The sequence below is a fragment of the Desmodus rotundus genome, chromosome 3 (assembly GCF_022682495.2).
Source record: "Desmodus rotundus isolate HL8 chromosome 3, HLdesRot8A.1, whole genome shotgun sequence".
Taxonomy (NCBI): Eukaryota; Metazoa; Chordata; class Mammalia; order Chiroptera; family Phyllostomidae; genus Desmodus; species Desmodus rotundus.
In genome coordinates, this window is record NC_071389.1 from 89,629,739 (window position 1) to 89,656,700 (window position 26,962).

The 26,962-nt window shown below is 48.4% G+C and overlaps 2 protein-coding genes across 3 annotated transcripts in view; one reads left to right on the plus strand and one right to left on the minus strand.

Moving 5' to 3' along the window:
* Nucleotides 1-14,966, plus strand: part of SLC22A23 (solute carrier family 22 member 23) — a 179,171-nt gene extending 164,205 nt beyond the window's left edge. For both annotated transcript variants that reach the window (XM_045189110.3, XM_024552311.4), the window contains one exon: nucleotides 10,880-14,966. In XM_045189110.3, coding sequence (XP_045045045.2) covers nucleotides 10,880-11,261 — 382 coding nt within the window. In that variant the 3' untranslated portion in view covers nucleotides 11,262-14,966. The remainder of the gene's footprint in view (nucleotides 1-10,879) is intronic.
* Nucleotides 14,967-16,465: 1,499 nt separating this feature from the next.
* On the minus strand, nucleotides 16,466-25,240 carry PSMG4 (proteasome assembly chaperone 4). The gene is made up of 3 exons (XM_024552396.4): nucleotides 24,962-25,240; nucleotides 20,479-20,554; nucleotides 16,466-16,683 (listed from the first exon to the last, which is right to left on the minus strand). Exons 1-3 carry the CDS (start codon nucleotides 25,133-25,135, stop codon nucleotides 16,562-16,564), a joined length of 372 nt encoding a protein of 123 aa, XP_024408164.1. The 5' UTR covers nucleotides 25,136-25,240; the 3' UTR covers nucleotides 16,466-16,561.
* Between the last annotated feature and the right edge of the window lie 1,722 nt (nucleotides 25,241-26,962).

The window sequence follows — 26,962 nt, forward strand, 5'->3', positions numbered from 1 at the left end:
GTTTTATGAGATTCCATCCAAGCTTGTTGCCGAGAATCGCTTCCCTTCCACAGAAGCACGTCCAGACACCATTCATTTATCATTAGCTGAGGCAGTTTCTTTCTCAGGCTTTTTGGCTGGGTGATTTGCAGGCAGATAGGGAAGGCCCCTGTGTCTGCAGTACCTTCTCCCCTTTGGCTTGGACTGAAGTGGCAGGAAGTCTGGTTGATCCAGAAGCAGGTAGTGCCTTTTTGGTGGCAGATCATCTTTTCTGTGTAGTGTTCACCTAGAAGCTCAGGCCTTCACTGTCTTCTTGTCCCCTCACAGAGGGGTCGGGTAAGAGAGGAGGCAGGTGCTGCTGAGGACAGCAAGCACCCTTCGTTTTCCCACAGTTCTCACAGGTTCCCTTGGAGCTCTGAGCCTTGTCTGTCTGAGTTATCTGCTCCCTCCTGGTGTGTCTCCAGCTCTGTTCCCCCTCAGGCTGTCCCGCCTCCTTCTTCTAGAAATTTTTCTGGAATTTACCTCACCTTCTTTCTAAATAGCTCCTCTCTGTTCCTACTTCAGAACTAGAACTCAGACCCTGATGCCTTCTGCTCTAAAGTTGCCTCAGAAACGGGCACCGAGGGCAAAGATGGACTATGTGTAATGTGACATGTGGAATCTGTTTAACTTCTTTTAAAACTTGTGTCATGTATACACACACACACACAGTATTTATCACAAATGCTCAGTCAGTGACCAGAAGCCAAGGCTATGAGGCACGCATGTTAGAAGTTAAACAGCTGGATGAGGAACAACGAAAGTGCAGATGGTGTGGCCTGAAGCCTAAAATTTGGGTCCTTAGCACAGAGGAAGGAGCAGAGATGGTGCCCAGTGTGATCCCAGCAGCTGCTTGCTTATCTCTGGGTAGCCCCAGGACAGTCCTCTAGCCAGCGTGCATCTCTTTACCCTAACAAGAGGCTACTCATGACTGCCAGTGGGGTGGTGGTGATGGGAGAGGAGATAGTTAAGGGTCTGGCCTCAGTAAATCGATATTGACAGCTATCCCAAGACATGGAGAAAACCTGTATGCCTGTGTATTGCTACTGAGCTCGGAATCCATTTTTTATTCTCTTTTACCTATCTGCTAATGATGTTAGTCATAATAGTTACACTTATTCTTTGGGTTTTTCTATATAGTCCAACTCTTTGTAATTACTGAACATGTGTACCTGTCAATATTTTAAAAAGAAAATTGGTATTATTATTAGTCCTACCTGAATATTTTCAGCAGTTACATTTATTTCTGTAAAAATGACACAAATATTTGTTCATCCTTGACTTCCCAGTCTAGGTAAAACAAACTAAATAATATAAAAGACAAAGTAAAAAATGGGAGGTATGTTTCTGGGATTTACATGTTTAATATTATGATTTGAAAATTCTAAAATTCTTAATTCATTAGCTACTTTCAATAATAAGTCTCTGTGTATATGGATCTTTCTGTCTGTAATTTAGATATTATTACTAGTAAAATAAAGATATCCCGTGGATATGAAAATTTGCGTGCTCCTAAAGCACAGCAAGGCAAAATTTGCCCCTCCCTCATTATCTTTTATCTGTAAACTTAGGGGCTGACTGCTCTATTAAAAATGGGCATATGCTGCCCTCTACTGGTAACCTGGAGAAGAGCAGAAAAATGCACAAAGCATTTGTAGGGAGGAAAAAGAAACTTTTTTGTTTTGGATTATGCTATTATCATAGTTTTCCCAATTTTTCCCTCTTTATCCCCCCTACAACCTGCACCCCCAACCCTCCAGCATTCCTCTCCTCAGTTCATGTCCATGGGTTGTACATATAAGTTCTTTGAATTCTCTGTTTCCTATACCATTTTTGACATCTACCCATCTGTTTTATGCCTACCAATTACACTTCTTCCCTGTACCTTTCCCCCCATCCTTCCCCTCCCCCTTCCCACTGATAACCCTCCATGTGATGTCCATTTCTCTGATTCTGTTCCTGTTCTAGTTCGCTTAGTTTTTGTTTTCATTGTTGTTTTTTTTTTTTTTTTTGGTTAATTTGTTGATAGTTGTGAGTTGGTTGTCATTTTACTATTCATAGTTTTTGATCTTCTTTTTCTTAGATAAGCCCCTTTAACATTTCATATAATTAGGGCTTGGTGATAGTGAACTCCTTTAACTTGACCTTATCTGGGAAGCACTTTATCTGCCCTTCCATTCTAAATGATAGCTTTGCTGGATACAGTAATCTTGGATGTAGGTCCTTGCCTTTCACAACTTGGAATACTTCTTGCCAGCCCCTTCTTGCCTGTAAGGTCTCTTTTGAGAAATCAGCTGACAGTCTTATGGGAACTCCTTTGTAGGTAACTGTGTCCTTTTCTCTTGCTGCTTCTAAGATTCTCTCCTTATCTTTCATCTTGGGTAATGTAATGATGATGTACCTTGGTGTGTTCCTCCTTGGGTCCAGCTTCTTTGGGACTCTCTGAGCTTCCTGGACTTCCTGGAAGTCTATTTCCTTTGCCAGATTAAGGAAGTTCTCCTTCATTATTTGTTCAAATAAGCTTTCCATTTTTTGTTCTTCCTCTTCTCCTTCTGACACCCCTGTAATTCGGATGTTGGAATGTTTCAAGATGACCTGGAGGTTCCTAAGCCTCTCCTCATTTTACCGAGTTCTTGTTTCTTCATTCTGTTCCAGTTGGTTGTTTATTTTTCCCTTTTGTTCTAAATTGCTCCTTTGAGTCCTGGTTTCCTTCCTGTCACTCACTGTTGGTCCCCTGAATATTTTGCTTGATTTCACTTTGTGTATCTTTCATTTGTTCTTTCATTTTTCAACCAAGCTCAATCAGTTCTGTGAGCATTTTGATTACCAGGACTTTAAACTCTGTCGCATATAGGTTGGCTATCTCCTCATTGCTTAGCTCTCTTTCTGGAGTTTTGCTCTGTTCTTTCATTTGGGCCCCATTTATTTGTCCCAGGGCACCTGTTAAGTTGTAAGGGGGTGGGGCCTTAGGTATTGGTCAGGGTGGGGCACTGCCTGTGGGGGAGGGGCCAGAGAGGGAACAATGCAGCTCTCCTGCTGGACTCTGGGCCCACTTTCCAATGTACTCTTGTGTGAGACTGGAAGTTTCTCCCTCTGTGGGAACCCCCTGCCATAGTCCACAGTCAGCTCTGAGTCTCAGTTTCCCCTTCAGCCAGCCCTGCCCACAGTCTGCCACCTTGCTGAGGGTTCTCTCCATGAGCCCATCTTACCGGTCTGGTTGGTCTGGTTGGTCTGGTTGACTGTTTCTTTAATTCCTTGGTTGTTGGAGTTCCATGCAGTTTGATTTTCTGGCACTTCTGGTTGTTTATTGATTTTTAGATTGGTTGTTATCCTCCTTTCAGTGTGGTAGGAAGCGAAGGGTTTGTACTTATGCCTCCATCTTGGCCAGAAATACCCCAAAATTGTTTTAATCTTACTGAATAATTTTAAGGTATCCTTGATGGAAAACCCAACAGAAAATTACTTTCATAGAAAAAATATATAAAGATATATTGCACATTATATATACATGTGTACTTACAAGTATATGTGTATATAGGTACTTTTTTAATGCCTTATCTAGTCCTACCAACAGTCAGATATATTTCATTTAGCATAATATATTAGTATGATAGAGTTCGTTTGGCATGATGAAGGGAGACTTCTGTCTGCTCCTTTAACCATGAATCCATGCTCAGCCTTCCTCATGGGCCTGTGCACTCTGCCTTCTTGCACATTAACCTCGTGTGGCCTATAATGCGCTGAGCAGGGTAAATCTCTTGCTGCCTGTCAGTGGCATTCACCCTTAGTGAAAAGGTTAAGTGGAAACCCAGGAGGTTTCAGAAAAAAATGATGTCTTATTGGTATCAAAGGCCCCGATGAAACACGTCCATTTTCCCTGGGATCTGACATGTCCCTTGACATGTCCTCTGGCTTCTTGAAGTGGCCAGAATGATCAAAGACTAAGTGGCTATTTCAGGTGTTCATATTCTTCATCTTACAGATGGAATCAATCCCATTGCTCTTTCTCGTGGTCGTCTATATTTAATCTGTCCTGTTCATTCGGGTGAGCCGACCTTCCTATGCAGGAAGCCAGTGTAATCCATAAACATCCAATATTTATTAAGCATAAATAGTGTGTGCCAGTTCATGTTCTAGGAAATAATCTTTGTCCTTGAAGGGTTCATAAACTAATAAGGGTGGTAAGCATATGAACAAATACTCGCAGAAAGGTTCAGAATATCTTTAAAAGGTTGCCTGGGACCCTCTGCCTGGGAAGGGGATTATTGTCTGGGAGACACTCCCCAAAATACTGCTGTTTCTCGTTAGTGGCCCATTGATGGCTCAGTAGCACAATGATGTGACTATTCCTCTAGCACCTCCAGCCTCTCTCTCCCTTGGCGGAAGGCTTTCTAATACACAGAACTGATGACACATCACAGCCTGGGTGAGAGGTGCCTATTTTCCTCCATGGCTAAGGCTGGGGAATTCTGTCACTCACTGATTCGTGTATCGGTTGTCTATCGCTGTGTAACAGATTGCCCCAAAGCTTAGTGGCTTCACACACCTGTACTTATGTTTCAGTTTCTGTGGGCAGCAGTCTGCATGGCCTAGCTGGGCCCTCGATTTCAGGGTCTCCCCCAGGCCATAACTAGCTTCCAAGCTCATTCAGTAACTGGCATGTTTCTTAATCCACTTGGGCTGCTATGACAGAATACCATAGACTAGGCAGTTGATAAACAACAGAAAGTTATTTCTCATAGTTCTGGAGATGGGGAAGTCTAGAACCAAAGTGTCAGCAAATCTGGCGTCTGGTGAGGGCCTGCTTCCTGGTTCATAGACACCCATCCTCCTGCTGTGCCCTTACATGATGGAAGGTAGGAGCGCTCTTTCGTTCCTTTTATCAAGGCACTAATCCCATTGATTAGGGCTCCACCTTCATGACCTAATCACCTCCCAAAGGCCCACCTCCGAACACCATCATTCTGGGGGATTAGGAGTTCAACGTGTGAATTTGGGGAAATGCAAACATTCACACCCTAACAGCAGGATTCAGTTCCTCGCCCACAGTTGGACTGAGGGCCTCAGTTTCTTGCTGGCTCTTGGCTGGCAGCCACCTTAGATCCTTGCCGCATGGACCTCATCGTAGCACCTTGCCTCATCAAAGCCAACAAGAGAGTCTGCTAGAAGTCACAGTCTTTTGTAACCTAATAATGGAAGGACATCTCATTACCTTTGCTGCATTTTATTTGTAAACAGTGAATTACTAGGTCCAGCTCATTCTCGAGGTACAGGGGCATGAACACTGCATGGTGGGAGTGGTGGGGCCATCTTAGAAATCTGACTTCCCTGCCCTGTAAAGACCCAGGTGCCAGCCAGCTCCCAGCCAGGGGCTGGTTTGAGGCGAGAGATAGCAAACTGAGTGAGGCCTGGTTGCTGCCCTTGAAACCCTCTTAAGTACATACCAGAGTGAGTCTGGGCTGTAAACTCAAGTGTGCGGAGGGCATGGTGGGAGCACCCAAGAGGGAGGACATGGGGCTGAGAGAACTTGGCAGCATGTGCAGCCTGCATGGGGGTGCCGCCTGGGACAGCCGACTCCAGGGAGCAGGTGGAGCAGCCGGCAGTCCAGGAGGAGGGAGGTGTGTGAACAAAGGAGCTGTGTGGGGCAGAGAATGAGGCCTCATTCCAGATGGTGCAGGAGCAGAGGTCTCTGGAAGGGAGAGGATGGTGAGCCTGAGGCAGCTTCAGGAGGCATTGTTCGCAGGGCTTGGGTAAGAGACCCCGAAGGGGAAGAAGGGGAAGAAGGAAGGACCAGACCAAAGCAGTTCCAGCACCCTCTGCCAGCCTTTGGGTCTCCACGTTATCTCTGGAGGCTTTGGCCTCCTCTCCTCTTTTAGCCTATCACTTCCTAAACTTGCCCAGCTCCAGCCGTGCCGCCAGGCTCCTGGCCAGCTCTCACCAAACGCCGCCAGCCCTGAACCAATCCGCTGATCTCCAGTCTTCCCTTCACCTCCTGCCCTTTGTCACTGTAATGTTAATGCAGCAAGAAAGAAGTTAGTAATGCATCTATTTCTGCTTTGTGGTGCCAACAGAGAGGGGGAGAGAACTTAGACAACTGGAGGAAGAACAGGAGCACACCTGCACTCCGCACGTCCCATCCCCCACACCCCATCCCCAGCACCCCATCCCCTGCACCGGTACACCAGAGCTCCTTGCTGCGCTGCTCCTCCCGCCCCTGTTTCACAGGTCTTCGCTGAGGCTTACAGAGGCAAAGCCTGGCGATGGTGAAGCCAGAGTTCTGACCCAGTCCACTGGCCCCAGAACCTCTTCTCTTCACTGTTGCAGCTCCCACCTGTGTAGCGAAAAGGGTCTGTGTAGCAGCTCACTCTGTCCTGGCCTGTGTGTATGGGTTTACTTGATGCAGGGGCAGCCCTGATTGCTGACTGTCCAGTCTTGGCACTTCTCAAGTGAACAGACACTACTGAAGCTTCTGTGCCAGACTGTGCCAGGTGTGGGGACCCCAGGTGAAAAACCACGTGTCCTTCAGGAAGCAGATGAGACAGTTATCTACCCCAGGAACCTGGCAGGCCTGGGCATGAAGGACCCAGGGAACTGAGCTGAGCCAGAGTGAGAGAACCTCATGGAGGGAGTGAAGGAGAGTGAGGAACTCTGAGGCCAAAGGTGCTGGGGGAGCCAGTGGACCTAAGGGCAGGGCCAGGGGACAAGAGGGAGAAGTGGAGCCCTCTGAAGCTGTGCAGGAGACAGGAAGGAGCCACCGAAGGATTTGGAGCAAGCAAGTGGCACCATCAGCTCTGTATTCTAGACAGGTCGCTTTGTCAACCGTGAGGAAAGAAAGTCTGAGGGGATGGAGGATTCCTGTGGGAGATACACCAGTGAGGGGGGTGTAACCCGGATGGGCCTGAACTTGGTCACTGGCTGGGAAAGGGAAGAGTCAGGGACTCCCAGGCTCTGGCTGCCAGGGGGCTGAGCAGCAGGTTCCCCTCTCCAGGGCCTTCACTGTCCCCAACAAGGGGAAAGAGATCCTGCCTTGGCTACCTGTCCGGAGGGAGGCAGGAACGAGGGGCCCTCGGGCAGGGAGGGCTGTGTCAGGGGCTCCCAGCCCCGGGTCACAGCGTGCAAGCAACCAAAGAGTACACTGTTCCCCGCCCCCACCTCTGAGTCACCCAGCACAAAAGAAGTGAGGAAAGCCCTCCCCACTGTGCGTGTGGCCACACCCTCTGGTGGGTTGGCTGCTATCTGCAAGCAAACAAGGCCATTCCTAATTAGAGCGAGAAGGGGAGAGAAGACTGTCTTATTTTTTTGTTATGAAGCATGAGAAAATGGGGAGACCACCCATTGTCCCACCCATCACACACAATTGACATTTTAATGTCCTATTCTTGAGGAAAAAATGTTTGCATAAAAAATATTCTTAAAAAATGTTTGCGAGGCTGTGCTCCATGCTGTCTTGACCGTAGAACTCTGTATGTCTGATTTAGGGTGGCCCTTAGGTACAGGTGTCCACCTGGGTAGCCCCAGATGAGGCCCTCCCTGCCTGAGGGCCCCTTGTTCCTGCGTCCCTCCAGATCCAGGACTGGCCGCCAGAGGGCCTGCTGTGGCAGGACAGCAGGTAGCCAAGGCAGGATCTCTTTCCCCTTGTTGGGGACAGTGAAGGCCCTGGAGAGGGGAACCTGCTGCTCAGCCCCATGGCAGGCAAAGCAGGCAGAGACTCCCACCAGGCAGCAGGGGTGGCAGGCAGAGGGGAGCGCGGGCAGTGCTCAGGAAGAAAAGGTGAGGCCTGGCTGGCCGCCCTTCTAGGCCAGAAGTTTGGAGAACTTGTATCAATAGGAGGCCCCAGCCCCCACAGGTAGAACAGTTTGGGGGTTTTCTTAATAGCCTTATTGAGGTATAATTAACATACCATAAAATTCATCCATTTTTAGTATACAATTCCGCGATCACCACAGTCCAGTTACAGGACATTTCCACCTCCTGAAAGTTCCCTCATGGCCCTTTGCAGTCTCCGTCCCTACCCCAGCGTCGGGCAGCCACTAACCTGCTCTCTGTCTCTATAGATCTGCTTTCTTTTGCATGTTTCATGTAAATGGAATCATACAGTCACTTGGTATGTTTCTGAAATTCATCCACAGTCCTTTTCTTGTTGTGAATACTATTGCACTGTATATGATGGACCACATTTTGTTTCTCCAGTCACCAGCCGGTGGACTTTCGAATTCTGTGCAGTTTGGGGCTGGTATGAAAGATGCTGCAATGAGCGTTCACTGATAAGTTTGTGTGTGGACACAAGCTGTCATGGTTCATAGGATTGGAATTCCTGGGTCATAAAAGTTTAGATTTAAGTTTTTAAGAAAATGCCAAGCTTTTCCACCGTGGCTGTACCAATTTTCTTTCCTACTGGCAACAGACGAGGGTTCTAGTTCCTCTGCCTCTTCACCAGCTCTTGCTATTGCCCGTCTCTTTGACTGTAGCCATCCCCATGGATGTGAAAGAGCGTCTCAGTGTGGCTGTGATATGCATTTCTCTAACGACTGACGGTGTCCATCTTTTTGCTTGCTAATTGAGTATTTTATAGTTTCTTCAGAGAAATGTCTATTCAAACCTTTGGCCCATTTTTTAAATTCGGTTCTCTTCTTACTGAGAGCTCTTTATATATTTTTATCATATATGCTTTGTAAACATTTTTTTCCCAGTGTACTCTCTATCTTTTCATTTTCTTAAAGAGTGTCTTTTGGAGGGCAGAACTTTTTAATTTTGATAAACTGCAGTTGTTCATTTTTTTCTCTTTAAGTATCTGCTTTTGATGTCATGTGTAAGAAATCTTTTTCCTAACCTAAGGTCACAAAGATTTGTCCCTTTTCTTCTAGAAGTGTTATAGTTTTAGCTCATACATTTAGGGTTATGATCCATTTCAATAGTAGTTCATTTTTGTGTATGATGTGAAGGTCCAACTTCATTCATTTGCACATGGGTACCCAGTTGTCCCAGTACCACTTGTTGAAAAGACTGTGTATGTGTTCCACACTGAAATTGCCTTTGTCAAAAATCAGATGACCATAAATGTAAGGGTTTATTTCTGAACTGTCAGTTCTGCTCCCTTGGTCTCTCAGTATGTTAAAGCAGTACCACACTGCCTTATTACTATACCTTTATAGTAAGTTTTGAAATTGGAAAAGTCTATCCTCAGATTTTATTTTTCAAATTGTTTTAGGTATTTTGAGTACTTTGCATTTCCATATAAATCTTGAGATCAGCTTATCACTTTCTGCATTAAAAAAAGTCATATTGGAATTTGATAGGGACTGTATTGGATCAGTTCAGGAAGAATCACCATCTTAACAATATTGAGTCTTCCAGTCCATGAACATGGCGTGGCTCTCCATTTATTTTTATGTTTTTAATTTTTCTCAGCAACATTTTATAGCTTTCAGCATACATCTTGCATTTCCTTTGTTATTTATTTCTAAGCATTTTACTTTTTGGGTGTTATTGTGAAAGGAACTTTCTTAATTTCATCTTCCACTTGTTTATTGCTACCATTTAGACATACAGTTGACTTTTATATGTTGATCTTGCAGCTTGTTTCCTTGAAGGACAATATTTTTGTGAGTTAGATGCACCTACAGTTTCACCAAGGGGATCACAGGCTCCTCGGGAGCTGGGAGCTCCCCCACCCCACCTCCTACACACTGCAGGGGCCTCCCTTTCAGCCCCTCTTTGCATGACAAGCACATCCGAGAATAAAGGTTGCTTCACTCAAGGACAGTACCTAACTATTGAGCAGCTCCCTCTGAAAGTCATTTAAACCACCTGAAATCTGCATTCCTGTACCTTCTGTCTGCTGGTCCGGATCTGCTCTCCGGGGCCAGGGAAACAACTCTACTTCCGTTCCTTGAGACACGATTTCCTCGTGTGCCCCTTCACTTTGGCCCCAGAAGCTCTGAGACCAGCCAGCCCTGCCTGGCATGTATGGTGAGGGCACAGCATGACCATTACCTCCTGTCACCTGAACACCCTGGTCCTCTTCACTGCAGCCGAGCACGGCACTGCTTTCTCATGCCCATATAACAGCTTCTCGCCAACACTGTACCTTTATGTCGACATAGACATCAGTTAGAGGTGTAAGGGTCTTCTGCGATGCTGTGTCTCTACAATGCCTTTGGAACATCTGGCAGGTCCCTTTTGTGACAGAGGAGTGCGGAGAAGTGGCCCAAGCTCTAGGCTTGCGTTCAGTCCTTTTGGAGCTCACTGCAAGTTTCTCTGTCAGCGCTTGGTTCCGGCGCAACATTTCCCATTGTGGGTGTGCAGAATGGTCTTTAGGAGATACATGGGGCAGGACAATAAATGACATGAACTCACAGTGAGAAAATTGCTGTCTTTTAAAGATCTTCAAGTCTCTGATTATGGCAAGGAGAAAGTCTGTTAGTGTTGCTATGTCTTTACCAGCTTCTTTAGCCCCTGGTGGTCCCCCAACCCCACACTCACACACACTAGCCCTTTTCTAAATGAGGAGCCTGAGAGGAAACCATGGGAAAATAGCGTAGTTTCATACTTTCTTTTTCACTTTATGTATATTATTTATGGCCAGTGATACTGTTTTGCATTTACAGTGATACAAAGTTAGTGAACCAGAAGTGGTGTGCAGATGACTGAGGTGAAGGCAGTTTGGGATACCCCACATATGGGAGGCTCTGGTGTGGGATGGTGCCTGGTGCCCACACGTAAGCCAGGCTTCCGGGTCTGCTGTGAACTTGTCCTGTGATCCCCGTGAAGCTGTGTCCACACTCTGGGAGCCACTGTGTCCCTGTGAGCCAAGGCGTGGCCGTGGACACTATCTAACCTTGTGTGCTTAACCCTCCTGTAGGTGCGGTGGGCTGGGGCTGGTGCTGGCCAGCGCGGGCTTCGGCATGCTGACAGCGCCCATCATCGAGCTGCACAACCAGAAAGGCTACTTCCTGCACCACATCATCTTCGCCTGCTGCACGCTCATCTGCATCATCTGCATCCTCCTGCTGCCTGAGAGCCGGGACCAGAGCCTGCCGGAGAGCATCTCCAACGGGGAGCACTACACACGGCAGCCGCTCTTGCCACACAAGAAGGGCGAGCAGCCACTGCTGCTTACCAACGCTGAGCTGAAGGACTACTCAGGCCTCCACGACGCAGCAGCGGCCATTGGGGACGCGCTGCCTGACGGCGCCACAGCCAACGGCATGAGGTCCTGTGGCTCTGGGCGCGGCCTCCCCTGAGGGGCGCCGGGGTCCCCAGGGTGGGGTTGCTTATGCGCAGGTTTACAACACGTGGCTGCAGCAGGCAAACACCGCAGGGGCGTGGGGCCTTCCACTGGTGTGGGGAATTCTTTCCAGAACTCTAAGGGTCATGTGTGAGGAAGCAGACTCTTCGGAAATAAGACTTTCTTTTCTGCCATTAAATGTTTGTATTTATTTTGGTCATTTTTATGAGAAGCACTTTATTCCCTTCCCTCTCACTGACCTGGCAATAGAACCACCTCCTTGGAGAGAGGGACCCAGTCGCCCCAGTGCAGCAGCTGGTCTCCATGCAGGTCCGCCGCTGCCGCCCACCCCGAGCAGCCAGACACCACCCCGCCTCGGAGCCGTGCCCACGCTGCCTGCGTGTGTGCAGACACCCACCACGGAGCAGTCCCCAACTGATACTTCGACGCTGAAATGTAAATGACCAGGTGTTTGCTAGCTAGGGTGTCTGTTATGGTTTGTAAACTGTTTTCTGTTTGTAAGGTCAGAGCTTCTGTTACGTGTTTTGGGGAAAAGCAGCTCACAAATATCATTAAAACCAGCTTAGTCTTTCCTTCGAGATGATCCTTTGGTACTTCACTCTGGAAATCCTTTGGGGAAAATCTTAAACATGTAACCATGAACCTTAAATAATTAGAGGCAGTGTCGCCAGTTTTCTGACCAAGTTTACCTAGTTAAGCTCACAACTAGCAAATGTGTGGAAGTCTGAGACATGTCAGCATTAGTACTCCTGCTCAAGACCTGGCTCCAACAGCAAAATTCCCTCTTTCACTATCGGTTTTTTTCCAAACTACTTGAAAACGTGGCTACTTTCTGAACTGAAACCAATAGGTTACGAACTGACATAGACAGCTAAGGCAAACCCACAGGAGGGAGGGGTGCTCTCCAAAATATGGCCCTTCACGCACAACTGGAGCACACACCACGTAGAAATCACCAGCTTGAATGACTGTCAGCTCTCACTTCATTTCGCGCTGAGAGACTGCAAAACCTGTGGGAGCCCATCTCCTTCATGCCTGCCTTTGCCTGCTTCCTGCCACTTCCGTCAGCACAGAGGTGGGGCTTAGGGCAAGGAGTGGGATGCTCACCTGTTAGTCCAACTGACCTCCTGCCTCTTAAAACACCAAGACCAATTGAGAGAAAGCAATAACCCATTGAAGTTCAGCTCCCATCCCCATCCCCAATATCCAAGAGTTTTCTTTGTGTTCTTTATCTGGTCCCACACAAGGTGTCCTCTTCCCTTTCATGTCAGGCTTTCTCTACCTGTCAAGGGGTGTTTCGGAGGAAACTCGTCCTCAAGGACACCCAGGGGCCACTAAGAAACAAGCTTCATTGGCATAGGCAGGCACTACCTTGTAGTAACATAGGCACCTGGTTTTTTAGACAGTGTGGGTTCTTTCTAAAATTGTCCACCCCTCCCCCCACTTTGTGACATGGGCTGTGTTTTTCCAAGGCAATTGTAGTCTCAGGTCTGTGAATCAGGTGACCTCCAACTGACAGTTACTAGAACTCAAAGGGCCGGAAAAGGGGTCGACTTAACTTGCCTTTCTCCCCTTCTAGCTTTCTATATTGTCTGTGTCTTTCTGTCCCCACCCACCACTGTCCTCCAACTCTGATGGACATCAATAGGAACCTGCTGACTTGATAAACATACGGTGAGGAGGTGAACAAACCGGCAAGCATGTGTGACTCCAGTGAGTAAACCGCACTTTCTCTGTCAAATCAGTAGCGCCTGGGATCTCCAGCCTCATCAAGGGCCACTGCTTAGGAAGGAAGGCCACCTGGCCAATCTCCCCCTTCCAGTCCAGCTCATCCTCGCCTTCCCTCTTTTAAGTCACTTGTTCCATGTTTCAATGTTAGTCCACATTCACCTTACTTTAAAAAGGCCTTTGCGTGCCAAACTTGTGAAATACCTTTTGCCTTTTTTAGAGTACTTGCTGCAAAGCTACCTGGCAGCAAGATCCATCCAGTCCAGGACATGACACATGCAGCAGCCGAGCCCCTGGGCAGCTGAGGAAGGTGGGAAGGAGCCAGGGAGGTCCTGGGCCGGCCCCTGGCTGGGTGTATTTCTGCATGCATCTCCCCAGCACCAGGACACCTTTCAGTCCCTTTACTGTCCTGTAGAAGGACTCGTGAGTATCCCCTCGCAGATCGCAGAGACCTGCTTTAAGAACCGCGCTGAAGCTGTAGAGGGCAGCCAGTAATGACTAGGAAGGTGGAGGCACCGCACAGCATTTCAAAACTCTGGTTCCAAGGTCTCTGATCTCCATCCTAAATGACAAAAACACTGGTCCCAGGGAGACAGCACTGTCACTTCAGCAATCAGAACTAACCCGCAGATGACAAGATAAGCTAGCTGTGAGGATTGGGCTCTTGCGACTAAGGTCTGGGACGTGGAATGAGGCCAACCTGCCGACAATCAGTAGATGTCTCCGGGCAGAGGTCCCACAGCTCTTTGCTCCCAGCAGCCTCATGATTAGGCTGAGCTCTCCTGCTGCTGGTTTAGCCTAGGGCTATCTGAAGCTCTTGAACACATTTAGGAAACATACCCAAAGCAGAAAAGCTTCCCTGTGGGCTGAGCCCCATGAAATCCCACACCAAGTGGGCAAGGCAGCAGGTGCCCACCTGAGCCTCATGCATACCCGGTCCTGCCGTTCTGCATGGAAGGGCCGCCGCCACCAGCTCCCTGGCAGCTGTCGGTCATGCTTGGACTCCTCAGTCCCATTTCCTTCATGGTCAGTAGGGAAACAGTTCTCAGGCATCTCAAGTCTGCCTCCCCGCCACCTCCTCCCCTGCCCAGGGAGGCACGTCCAGGTATGTGCTGCGGCCACTCCTCCACCAGCCAGGCCTGCATCCTGCTATCCTACCAGGGAGCTGCGATCCCTTTCAATAAAATTATGCACAAATGTGAGCACCTGAGGCAGGGCTGGACAGGTCTTCACTATCTTTTCCAGAAGTCAGTAACTCTTATCACATACCTGAAAGTACTAGCACCCTAGACAAGAAAAAGTTTTTCTGTACAGGAAAAAGTTTTAATATTTTTGTTTTCTAAAAGAGTGTAATTACTTGCAAGTAGAAGAAAGGGGATGATGATAAGTTGTTTTGGCCACAGACCAGAAAGCAAAAATAAACCTCGTAAAGAAGTATTGCACTCAAACAATACCACTTCCTAGAGCCAAACAAGAAATGACTGAAGTGCCATTAAATGAACCGCGACCATCGCGTTGCCCAGCCCCTAGGTAGCACAAGGGGCACGCACGTGCTGGGGAAGGCCCACGCTTCCCTCTCAAGTGCTCCTGGCTTTGCTGTATCGTTTCGGAAAGCAGCACAGTATGTGATGTCTAGTGGGAATACTTCCCTCTGTCCTTCCCGCCGCCCCCACACACGGAGGTTTCTAGTCAGAACCGTGTTACTGTACATGTCAACCGGGATCAATCTGGAGGTGCTCATTCACAGCACAAGCCTAAATCGAGTTCTGAACTGTGGTGTTCAAAGCTAAATGTCTGCATGATGTCACATCTGTTGTACCTTTGGGACAAATTTGTATGTAAATGTACAGAAATAAAAATGTTGCCCCATTAACAAATTTCCTCTGGAATGTCTTCCCTACCTCATCTGATGGTATCCAATGAAGGGCATTTCACAACCACTGACTACAAGTAATAAAACACTCTCTGCTGAGATCTTGCCGTGTCCCTGTTTTAGCGCCTCTGTAAACTGAGACTCACTCAGCCTGGGAACGGGGGTGGCCTCTCATGTGCTGGCAGAGGTCCAGTCTTAAAGGCAAGCAGAGGCAGAGACAGGATCAAACATAAGCTGTCTATTTAGAACCATTCTCGGCCCGTCAGTAAGTCTGAGTTCTCTCCTCCTGTGTATTCATGTCCTGCGGACCGTGGCCTCCAAGTCCTAGACAAGTCAAAAAATGACTGTCTCAACCTGTGATTCTGTGAGGGAAGACTGGTAACCCAAAACGCTCTTATTTAATGTAGTGGGGTGTTTTTTTTTTAACAGGAAAACAATGTTTCTTCAATAAAGTTTTATACCAAACTCTTCTCTCCATAGCCCTGATGTGTTACTTGCTCTTCCTAGAGAGGTGCCCACTGTGCTACCAAGCGCTGATGACGCTGGCCGAGACCTCGGAGATTGGCACAGGAGTCCGCTAAGGAGGGAAGTATCGTAAACCCCAGACCTACTCTTCTGAAATGCCTCTGGGGCCAGGCCAAAGTATCACCACCCCGGCTCAATGCCTTTCGCCACCGCATGGAAGTGTCACAGAGACCTAAACTACCCGCTTCTAGTAACAAAAGGGGTTCAGGTGGACCCCAAAGATTACCAAGTTCTGTCAGAGGTCCTCAGCCTTGCCTGTGCTGAGAAGCACCTGGGGAGCTTTTCAACCCTGCCAATGCCGAGGCCCAGGCCACCTGAGTCTCTGGGAAAAGGTCTCACACAGGCAATCTGTGAAAACTCCCCCAGAGATTCAAATGTGAAGCCAAGGTTAGAAGCTGCTGACCCATGAAATACTGGCTTTTGGAAAAAGTAGTGGGGAAAAAAATGTGTAGCGTTTGGTATTAGAAAGATTAGAATCCATTTCAAGTGGTAGACAGAAAAAGCTAAGAATTAAAGGTGACTTGGGGAAAAAAGAGGAGGAGGAAGGAAAGACAGGAAGAGCAAGCATCTGGACCCACAAACAGGACATAGATAAAACTGTAACTGGCATCTTACCTGCCACAGCATTTCAAGTTGGCAAAGTATTTCTGTGTATTTCATCCTAAAAATAACCCAGCAGAGTGAAGACTATTCTCATTCTGTACGTGAGGAAACAGGGCCCAAAGAAGTTAGAGACTTCACCAAGACCACAAGTCTCGTGAGCAGTGAGGAAAGGGATCCAACCCAGCCCAAGGGAGAACACAGCCGGGGAAGGGCTTATCACCTCAATTTTAACTGGGAGCAGACATACCAGAGTAAGGACTACTTTACCCTCCAATCCCGACACAACCCCATATTAGCCCCTTTTCTCCATTACTGAGCAGTCACAAGGAATCTACTGCCTGTTTTGCTTTCCTCCGTCCCCGGCTTGATCAATTATAGCCCTTTATATGTTTATATGTTTAACAGACTGGCCCACAGTCTGTTGAAGGGAAGAAGGAAAATTAGTAAGATCAGTACTTTAAAAACAAAATGTAAACACATTAACCTGGTGACAAGCAGTGAAACTCAATTCCTTTATTTAAGCGTATATTATACATAAGTTACAAATCCTCACTTCGGCCACTCAGCTAGAACTTTTCGGGAAAAGCCTCCATTTCTTCCTTGATCCTGTTTTCTACAAGTAATGCGAAGTTACTGTCTGTATTCTGTAGGTTATAGCTGACAAACACCTGCTTGTTGGTCTTCCTGGCTAAAACGAGAAAACACATTGACACAGCCATTATTGGAATACCTGGTGATTCTGTGTGCCTCGGGCCTGCCTTGTGGCTGAGAAATATTTGGAAAAAGACAGTGGGCTTTCAAGGACAGAAGAAAGTTCTAATTTTTATGACTTCACAGGCAGCGGCTGCAAATGAAGACTAAAATCACTGGACCCTTTCTGTGTCTCTAGAGCAGTGGTTCTTAAAGCAAAGTCCCCTCCTCAGCAGCATCCCCTGGGAAGTAGTTAGAGATAGACATTCTCAGGCCCCACTGCCCAGGCCAACCAGTCAGATAGGCTGGGTTTGGGGCCTGCAGTCTATGCCCACGAGAGCTCCAGGGTATCCGAATACTAACACATAAGAACCACTGCTCTACACACACTATTGGTTTGTTTCACTTTTCAGAAAACATTGACAGTATTCAAGTATTTAAAATAAAATATTAAAGTTCTCTTTCAATACCATCCTCTCTACCAATTCCTAGAGATAATCCACTTCGAATTTCCGTGCATACACATAGATATGCACATACATCCACACGTGTGTGCATACACATACACACACAAATGTCTAATGTTCAACTGGATGTTGAATGTACGTTAGCCCCTTTCTATAGAAAGGGCTAACAACAGCTAAGGCGTACTGCTTCGACTACAGAAATCCACACGAAGACAACACACATATCCTGAAGGCACGTGGGCAGCAGTTACACACGGTGACTGCACTAGTGCTGGGGCCTCCTCCCTCAGCCACACATCACACACAGCAGGTGCAATTCTTCCTCCCACCCCAAGGACTTCAGATGACCACACTAACCCCAGTATCAAAGGCAAAAAAGGTGGTAGGAGAGGTGAGGCTGGTGCCTGTCAAGTCACGCCCACTCAGCCCGCCCCCATTCAGTGGCAGGAAATTCCCTGTCCCGAAGGCGAGGCTACTCTGATGCCAATCACTCTACGTGCTAGGACAGGGCCTAACAGGGAGCAAACCTGTACCTGCCTGCAGCATCTACCCAGCAGTCCCAGCTCTGGCCTCCAGAGCCACACACAGAAAGGGGTTTCCATTCACACCACAGCCTCCAAAGCTTCCAGGGTCACTCTGAACCCTCTAGATCACCTCTTTCCCAACTTTTTTTCATCTTCCATAGAAGATACTGTCTGGGACACTGCTCTCTTCTCATTACCCCTTCTAGACAACTAACAATGGTTAATAATGCATTTCCTACTAATTTGCATAATAATGCATAATAATACACTTTTAACAGCACAGGCTGCACTGGACTACCCCTTTGTGATCTCTGCCTTCGGTGATGCCAGCAGCCACATCACACCACTGACTTCTCAAGCTTTTTCCATGTGCCCATCCTTAATGGGCAACTGGGGCGAGCTGCCAGTTTATGCTAATACAGACAGGATGGAAACCTTCGTTAGTATTTGAATTAGTAAGACGGTAAGGATATTATTTTTTGTCTCTGTTCTGTTTCAATTGATGTAGATTATTATAAATTGATGTGAACTGTGGGGAACTGTTCCAAGCGTGGGAAATGTGGCTCAGCCCCCACTTGGAAAAGCCAGTGGGGAGCGAGGTTGGCGGGCAGGACCCACGTCCATGGATAAGTTCTCCAGTGGGAATCAGGCCTGCATTGTACCCAGACTGCTATGAGACTTGCTCTTGCTAAAACTCCCTCACCCTGAATTGAGGAAGCAAATGTTTACTGAGTATTTTTATCTTCCCAGAATCTGGGCTAGACCCTCCACGTATGGGTCTTAGCCCTTTCGACCATTTCTCTTTTTACATTGCAAATGTCCTCCTTTGATGTATTCAGGGACACCCTCTCCTGTGTCTGCAAATATAACCACCCAAAACAAACCTTTGTATAGTAAAGAGGACCTTCTTTGATGTTAAGGGCCTGAAAAACCTATAAAGGCTGGTCAAGGCAAGGCTCTTGGCGCTTCCCCCTTGAGGGAGTGGCCAAGGTGCTTGGTGGCACTCTCCTCTTGAGAGAGTGGCCACGCCATCCCTTTTCCCCCACAGGACCTCTGTAGTCTGTGTGCATGTGTATTGGAATACTGAAACCTCAACAGCAGATCTTGCGGGCCGAGATCTGCGTCAGTGAACCATGTAAGGAAAATGTTAATTTTAAAAAGCACCAACATTTGCACAAAACACACACAAAAAAAGCCCTAGTTTTTCCATACAAACTAGGCACCCACATTCAGGACAACCCTTGAGCCCACCTTACCTTTCTGGGCATGAACAACTTACTCACAGCACGCCGGACGAGCCCCCGGCACCTGCACTAGCAGGCTCTGTCATCCACACTGGCGATCCACCCAGTTTCCTGGCTCTAGAACTATAAACGGCCCACTCCTTCAGGGGACCAGGCAGGGCACACAATGGTCTGTGCGACAAAGCAGGGTCACCCCTTAAATGCTGGTGATCCACAGAGGAGCATGCGGAAGCAGTTGCGTCTGTGACTTCCCTTCATGTGGTTCAGAAACGACGTGAACATAGAGAGGGAGTGATGGAAACTGGGAACCTGGCTGCAGGCTGAGCAGGGCCTCTTTGTATCTTTTTATGCAACTTTTCCATAAATTTAAAATTACTTCCTAATAAGAAGTTACCGAACAACTTACTAGTCAGGTTGCTCTAATTCCAGGCTAGAGAAAAAGTGGCGGACGGTCCTGAAGCGCTGCTGCAGCGGCCTGGCGGTCCCCGCCCTACTCGCGCACAGAACTCAGCGCGTCAGGTCTGGGATGGCCTGTCCTCAACCTGACCGTGCCACCCGCGCTCCGCGTGACCTGCGTGGGTGCGTTCCAGAGTGACTGACGAACACATTCCCACGGACCAGGGATCAGGTGGACAGGATTTCAGCACTACTACTGGATAAAATATAGAGGCTGGGCCTCATTATTATCATACACCCCCAGCACTCCCAGGACCCAGGCCTCTGTGACTCGCTCTCTGACTGAACAGGCTGGGAACACTGGTGGCCATGAAGACTGAAGAGGAGACAGAGGCTGCCCTACAGTTATTTTGAGAACTGAATGAACTGTCAAGCAGGAGTATCCTGGATGAAATGTGTCTCCTCAGAAAGCAGTTGGCAGAGAAAGGGAGCACTGTCCCAGGCCCCCGCGCACCCTGTGATGACAGGTCACTGTGCACACTGGTGGAGGGCAGAGCACATGCTGCTCTGACCTGAACTGCCTGCGTATTTATAGGGAGTGAGTGCTTGGGGTGTAGGGGACAGCGGACCCTTGAACTTCATGTTCTTGCTTAATACCCGCTCGGTGCCACGTGCGGGCCAGGCCAGTCTCCCTTCTGAACTCTGAAGGACATTACAAAGTGCGAAGGACAGTCCCTCATGCACGGCACTGGCAACCTGCTCCACAGGCTCCACTGAATCCCCAAAAGGCCCAGGAGGTTACCTGCAGCCACTGCCTACTGGGTGCTGTGAGCCTCATTCACACTCTCCCCCCATGAGGAGTGATGTGCTTACAGAAGGGAGCTAAAGCGCCTGTCACTCATCAGCTTGGACAGCAGCCAAGGCGCAACATGGGAGTCTCCTAAGAACATGCTGGCCCTGAGACAGTGGTGATACCATGTGGGCGTGATGGGCCCTACTAAAGAAGACACAATATACACAGGTCTGTGCTGACCCTATGGTGATGAGACGATTTATCTCCCAGTATAAAGATTCTTTATTTCTAAAGTGACTTGCCTCAGGGTCCCATCAAACAGCGAGGCCCCATCTGGTCGCTCTGGCAGCACCTGCCATGGGTACTTACCTAAGCGCTGGGCAAGGCCAGTGGAGGTCGTGTCAGAAGTGTCTCCAAGGAGGGAGGTAGACACAGGGATGGAATCCTAAAAGGAAAACAGAGAAAGGAATGCTGCTTCTCCATCAGTCAAAATTCTGTTGCTTCTGATTCTTCAGCTTCTGATTATTCATGAGGGTGGTAGCAGCAGGTCCCGGGGTGTTAGACGGATTTACGAAGAGAAAGGTCTGGCATCTGTGTCAACAGCCAGGTAGGTTGACCCTCTGAGACACATGAGGTCACCTGAAGCTGGAATTACAGTGCTGTCAATAAGTTCTCAGAGTTATTTCACATCGAGGGCTTGTTTTAGTGTTGGAAAATCCAAAGCATGCTGAAGGGCAACATTACAACCAAGAGAGAAGCCAACAGTACCATTAAGGCCACTGCAAGAAGAAAGCTATCAGAGTCTGGGCGCCAAGTGCCTCCAGGTCCCTCCCACCGGGGGCGGGGCTGCAGCAGAGAAGGCAGGACCCCTAACCTCCGCATCTGGACCAGAAAGAGAACACAGAGCTCCATTCCCCTAGGGGAATCTGGGCTCTTCCAGGCCAAGGAAGGCCCCTGTGACTTTGCAAAAGGGCACCAGCCATTAGCATCAAAATAATGAAAATAAAAACTTTTGACTATGCTAGTCAATTCTCATTTCAGCTAAGAAGCCATAAAATTAAAGAAAAACAAAAGTAGCCCTTCTGAAATCTAGAGATAATCTTACTTCCAATTACTTTGAAAGTACTCCCCCTCCTTACCATTAAAAAGGCTTAGCTTAAAAGGAAAAAAACCACTAACTTTTATAACATGGCCAACGTACTTTTACTGGGAGCAGAGCACGGATCAGAGATGCTCTTTATCTTCTAAGGGCTCAAAATTACTTCAGTGTGAGAGAGAATTCATTTAGGTCTATAAAAAATGACAAAAACAAAAGCATTTACTACATGCTTTTTTCTTGAAAAAGATACAAAAATATGATCTTAATGAATTTGCTTTTTATAGATTCCAAGTTCCACATTTTAACTGCAAATAGTATTTACAGTTAAACCTCCTGAAAATAATAGAAAATATACCTTAACAGGGTGACCAAAACAAAACTAAAATCCCCATATTTGTTACTCTTTTTAAAAGTTTATTTCTGAAATCATGCTACATCAAGCTGGTCTCCCAGGTAGACACATGCTTAAGCAGCAGCTGACCGTGACCAGAGGACCACCTTCCACTCACCCCTGTGGGCCAGGCACATCCCAGATTATCTGAGCACGCAGGGTCCCACACCCCACCTTCCCTGGGCCCTGCATCATCCCACTTCTGGAGCTTTTCTTGGTGCCACAAACAGACTTGCTTGATACAAGGTGAGTCAGCTGGAAGAGCAGCCCAGTTGTCTGGTTTTGTTCCACACAGTCTAGTCTTACACGCAGGAGGTTGGAGAGAAGGGAGGAGGAAAGAGACCTCACAGACCCTTCAATGCCATCTTGCGCTCATGGGCCAGTAAACTTTTTCTAAGAAGGGCCAGACAGTAAACAGTTTAGTTTTTATGAACTATCAGGCCTAACAGCAACTGCTCAACTCTGCCATCCAAGTGCAAAAGCTGTGACAGACCCTGCTAAATGGATGGGCATAGCTGTGTTCCAGTAACACCTTTTCACAAAAGTAGACATAAGCCAGCCCCCAGGCCACAGGGATCCTTATTTTCCTGCCTTAAGCTACAGCCTGCACCTCTTCTCTCCAGCTGGCTGAGTCCTCACCCCTGGAGGGCAAAATCTAGGCACACTGGCCCATCAGGCGGCTTGGTTCCTTTTCCTGCCCCAATCTTGTTTATAAGGTGACTTTCCAGTTGATAAAATACACCCTACTAAGAGCTATGACTACCAAGTGGACAGACCACCAAAGTCACCCACAGGAGGAGCCTTGAAACTAATTCAAGGAATCAATGCCTGGTCTTACCAGTGAGCAGTCCTGGGGTCCAGGTGGCCCACAGCCTTACACATGGTCTATGATTCTGCCTTAGGATTATGAAAGAAGCTGAGGTGACTGCAGGGTGCCATGACCTCCAAACACACAGCCGCCTATAACCACGCCCCCCCCCCAGGCCTCTTCCTCTCCTCCACTGAAAGAAGACCAGGAACTGCCTCCTGCCGTAAGGGACCACTGATTGTTACCCACTGGAAAAGAAATAAAACACGCCCAGAAACAGAACAGCGAGAAGGGAAAGGCACATGAGAAGGAGAGCCAGAAGGGAAGAGGGACACCGTGGGAGAGGGACATCCAGAAGTGCCATTCAGAGGCTGTATCCTTCACAAAGCTTTGCCCAGGTCCTGCCTCATGGCTCGCTCCTCTGATTTCCCACCATCCCTGGGGCCCCTCACAGGCTACAGTCCTTACTGCCTGACTGGCTGCCGGTTCCTGGCTGTCCTCCCTAGGAAATGGGAAGTTCCCTGAGGGTTGCTCACTTATTCATTCAACAAGGATTTAATGAGCAGCTTGTCAGGCACTAGGCATACCGAACCTCATAAAACAGACAAACGTCAACACTGACAATAAACTGCAGAGGGAGCAAGTGCCGGGGACTGCCAGTGTGCTACAGCAGCCAAGAGGCCAGTGGGTGGGCAGGGAGGAGGGCGCGGACAAGGCAGCTCTCCCAGGTGACAGGGCCTGGAGGACCACTGTCAAGTCTCTGGACTGTGCTCTAAGTTTCTCTCTTGAAAGGTGTGGAATAGAGGAAAGACGGCATCTAACTGCAGTCTGCTGCCCTGGGAAGAACTCACCATTAGGCACTGTCATGGATTAAACTGTGTCCTCCAAAAAGATATGTCCATGTCCTAACCCCTAATACCTGTGAATGGTGACTTCATTTGCAAATAGAGTCTTTGCAGAAATAATTAAAATGTAAGTTAAGATGAGGTCATACTGGAGTAGCCTGGACCCTTGCTTTATTATGACTGATGCCCTTATAAGCAAGGAAGACACGCACAGAGACACTCGGAGAAGAAGGCCATGTGACACTGGAAACAGAGACGGAAGTGATGAAGCTTGCAAGCCACAGAACACCACGGACGGCCAGCAACACCAGAGAGGCATGAACGATTTCTCCCTCAGCCTCGAGAATGAACCAGCCCTAACAACACCTTGATTTCAGATTTCTGGCCTCCAGAACTGTGAGAGAACAAATCTGTTATTTTAAGCCACCCAGTTTGTGGCACTTTGTTACAGCAGCTCTAAGAAACTAATACAGAAAGCAAAGTGGGGAATCAGACAGAGGAAAGATGCCACAAGCCTAGCCCAGGGTGGCAGACCTTAAGGAAGTGAGAGGTGACTGGATTCTATGTATCTTTTTAAAAACTATAGTTGACATACAATATTATTAGTTTCAGGGGTATAATGTAGTGACTCTACGCCTGTATCCTTATGATATGGTCACCACAGTAAGTTTCATTACATCCCCATGACTTACTATATAACTGAAAGTTTGTACCTCTTATTCCCCTTCACCTTTTTTCATCCAACCTCCCACTCCATTCCCCTCTGGCAACTACCAGTTTGTTCTCTGTGTGGATAAATCTGTTTCTGTTTTGTGCTATTTGTTCATTTTTTGGTGAGGGGTTTTTGTTTTTTTTTTTTTGGTCCCACGTAAGTGAAATCTTATGGTATTTGTCTTTTTCTCTCTGACTTATTTAACGTTGACTCGTGTATGTTTTGATTGACGGCAGTGCTCACAGATTCACCTCCACTGGGCGTGTGGAGTGTGGCTGAGTGGTATCAAGAATGACTCCTGGGTTTCAGTGGAGTCACTATAACAGAGATGCGCTGGCTGTGAGAGGGGCAGGTTTAAAGTAATAGGTCGAGTTTGGTCTTGAATATGTCTATTGTGAGATGCCTATTAGGTTTCCTAGTAAACACATAGGAGTCTGAAATTCAGGAAAGAGGTCTGTTCTGGAAACATAGATAAATGGTGGGGTCAATACAGATGGAGAATGAAAACTAAGAAGTAGATGCCATCCCCCCGAGTGCAAGTGTGACCGGGGAGCAGAGATCCCATGATGAAGCCTCGGGACACTCCAACTACACAGATGGGAGAGAGAAGGAGCCAGCAGGGTGGCGGGAGTGGAAAGGACCTGCCTGAGGTCCCACGTGCTGGCCTGACCGTACACAGCTCCCCTCAGGTGGTGCAAATTCAGACCGACCCCCATTCCCTAACACATCACAGGAAGCGTTCTGGAAATTTCCAAGGACCCCCTAGGCCCAAGACACCTGAGGGCCACGCCCGCACACCTATCGGAACCCAAACTGCGGTCTCTCCAGCGGGCACCAGGCGCGCACTTTTAGGCTCCCGCCAGCACCCATAACCCGCCCCCGCCACCCCGCATTGGCCCGGCCGCCTAGGGACAGCGCACCCTACCGTGTCTCTAGCCATTCTCTCCTCTCTCCCCGCTCCACCCTCCCAGTAGCCCCAGCCCGGGCCAGTACTCACGTAGCGGCTGCACATAGCCACGGCGAGGTTGCGCAGGTGCGGCGTGGCTCCCACCCACAGGAAGAGCGAGTCCGTCAGCCGCATGACGTGGAAGTGGACCAGCTGCTCCCACAGCCTCGCGCTGAAGTTGTGCAGGGAGACAGCCCCACCCGCAACGGCCTGCAGCCCCTCCATGCAGGCCCGCCGGCCCCCAACCCACCTGTGCAGCGACTAGGGTCCCCGCTGCAGTCGGCTGGTCCGGCTAGACCTGAGTAGGTGAGCGCCGAGCAACCGAGCGCGCTTTCGCTTTTGGTCCAGGGGGAAGTGGGTGGGGCCTGGGATGGAAGCAGCAGGCGGGGCGCGGAAGGGGCGGGGCCGGGCAGCACCACCGGCCTCGCACACCAGAGCCCAGGCCACGCTTTATCGCTGTCCTTTTTCCGAACTCCAGTAAGTGTTTGGACGCGGAGGAAAAACCCGCTCTCGTTATTTACTGGGGCAGACCTGGAGTCCGCCCTGGCCTCAGGGAGCCCAGCGGCGCGAGGCAGAACTCGCCCTCGCTGTTCCCTTCCTCCTACACCCCAATTAGTAAACCTTGTAGTACTCCCGTGGTGGAGCTATAGCAGCGCTAGCTTCCCAGGTTGTGACACGCCCTAAAAAGACAATCCTGTTTTAAGCACTCCGAGAGAACCCACCTCCCATCATACCATTTTGGGTTTGGATTACCAAAACCCTCCTATTGTAACAGTGTGCAGCCAAGAGGAGGGCCCCAAATAGGGATTTGTAATGGGGTCCAGAGCTCAAGATGTCTGGGAAATATTAGAGAAATATATATAGGATGTCCTCACCCCCACAAGCCTGAGCTGGGGGAAGGGACACATGGAGTTGGGCCATTCAGAGCTGTTTTGTATAGCAACAGCTGTGCAGCTAACCTCTGGCATGGTCATTTAACATATCTGTAACCTTTAACTGGTTTCATAGATGTGTTAAATAGCTGTGGTCACACTTTGAGCCAGGGAGATGGGAGTGACTTCCACCCAAGATGTAACTGGGAAGCAACTCCCCCTGGGAAATGGGACTGCAGAGGAAGACTGGTGCTGGGATTTAAACCCAGGCAGGGCAGCCGTACAAGAGAGAGGGCCAAGCAGCTTTGGTGGAGAAGGGAGAGAGGACCACACGGCTTTGGGGGAGTAGGGGCACCCTGTGGTGGCAACACAGCTGACGGTGCCAGGAGTCTGAATCACGGACTTCTACTTCTTTTCCTGAGGTACGGTACCCCGGAATGGGCAGAGGGAGAAGGAAGGACTGTGTGCGTCTGTGGGTATTCTAAAGGACTTTAGTATTTTAATGGAGACATTAAGCCATTACTCTTAAGTCTGTATAACTTTTAAATAAATAATTCCTTTCCTTTTCACCAATCTCTGACATTGAGAGATGTCTTTCCTCTGGCGGCGGGCAAGGCGAACCTAGTAGGGGGGGACCCCCAAAGAGAAAGGGGGAGTCCTTTGGGTAATAGTATATCGTCCACCCCTATCCCCATCCCCCCTCTGTTCTATAACACTAGTAGGCCTGTAACTCCAGGAAAGCCTTGAGTGTAGCTAACCTTAAGAATAGCAACAATATTGGGAAAAAGACTATAAAAAGGAAAATTGCGTCGACTACATTGTCAACAAGATAGGAAAGATAGGTAGACACTATTTCAGCATCAGACACCCCGCCCCCCTAAGCTGCAATTGTGTATAAGCCTGGGCCTTGGGCTAATGTTTTGACCTCTCTGAGACTGTCTCCTCATCTCCACAATGGACATAAGAATAGGTGTGTCTCAGAGGAGTGGAAAGGATTATGTGCAAGTAGATGACCCTTTAAATTTAGTCACTTTGAGACACTAGAGAGTTGAAATAAGGAAGCCTTCATACGCTAACAATGAAAGTTTGCAAAAAGAAAGGAAGGAAGGAAGGAATATAGGTTTGTGGTGAAAGCAAATAGGGCCCATCTTGTCAGATTCTGTTAGAACTGACTGTTGGG

Excerpts from the sequence above, each read along its gene's own strand:
- PSMG4 (XM_024552396.4), bottom strand. The coding sequence starts at position 25,135 with ATGGAGGGGCTGCAGGCCGTTGCGGGTGGGGCTGTCTCCCTGCACAAC. Across the intron at positions 20,555-24,961 it reads TGGCTATGTGCAGCCGCTAC|GATTCCATCCCTGTGTCTAC; the intron begins GTGAGTACTGGC and ends TTTTCCTTTTAG. Across the intron at positions 16,684-20,478 it reads TGGCCTTGCCCAGCGCTTAG|CCAGGAAGACCAACAAGCAG; the intron begins GTAAGTACCCAT and ends TTCTCGTTTTAG.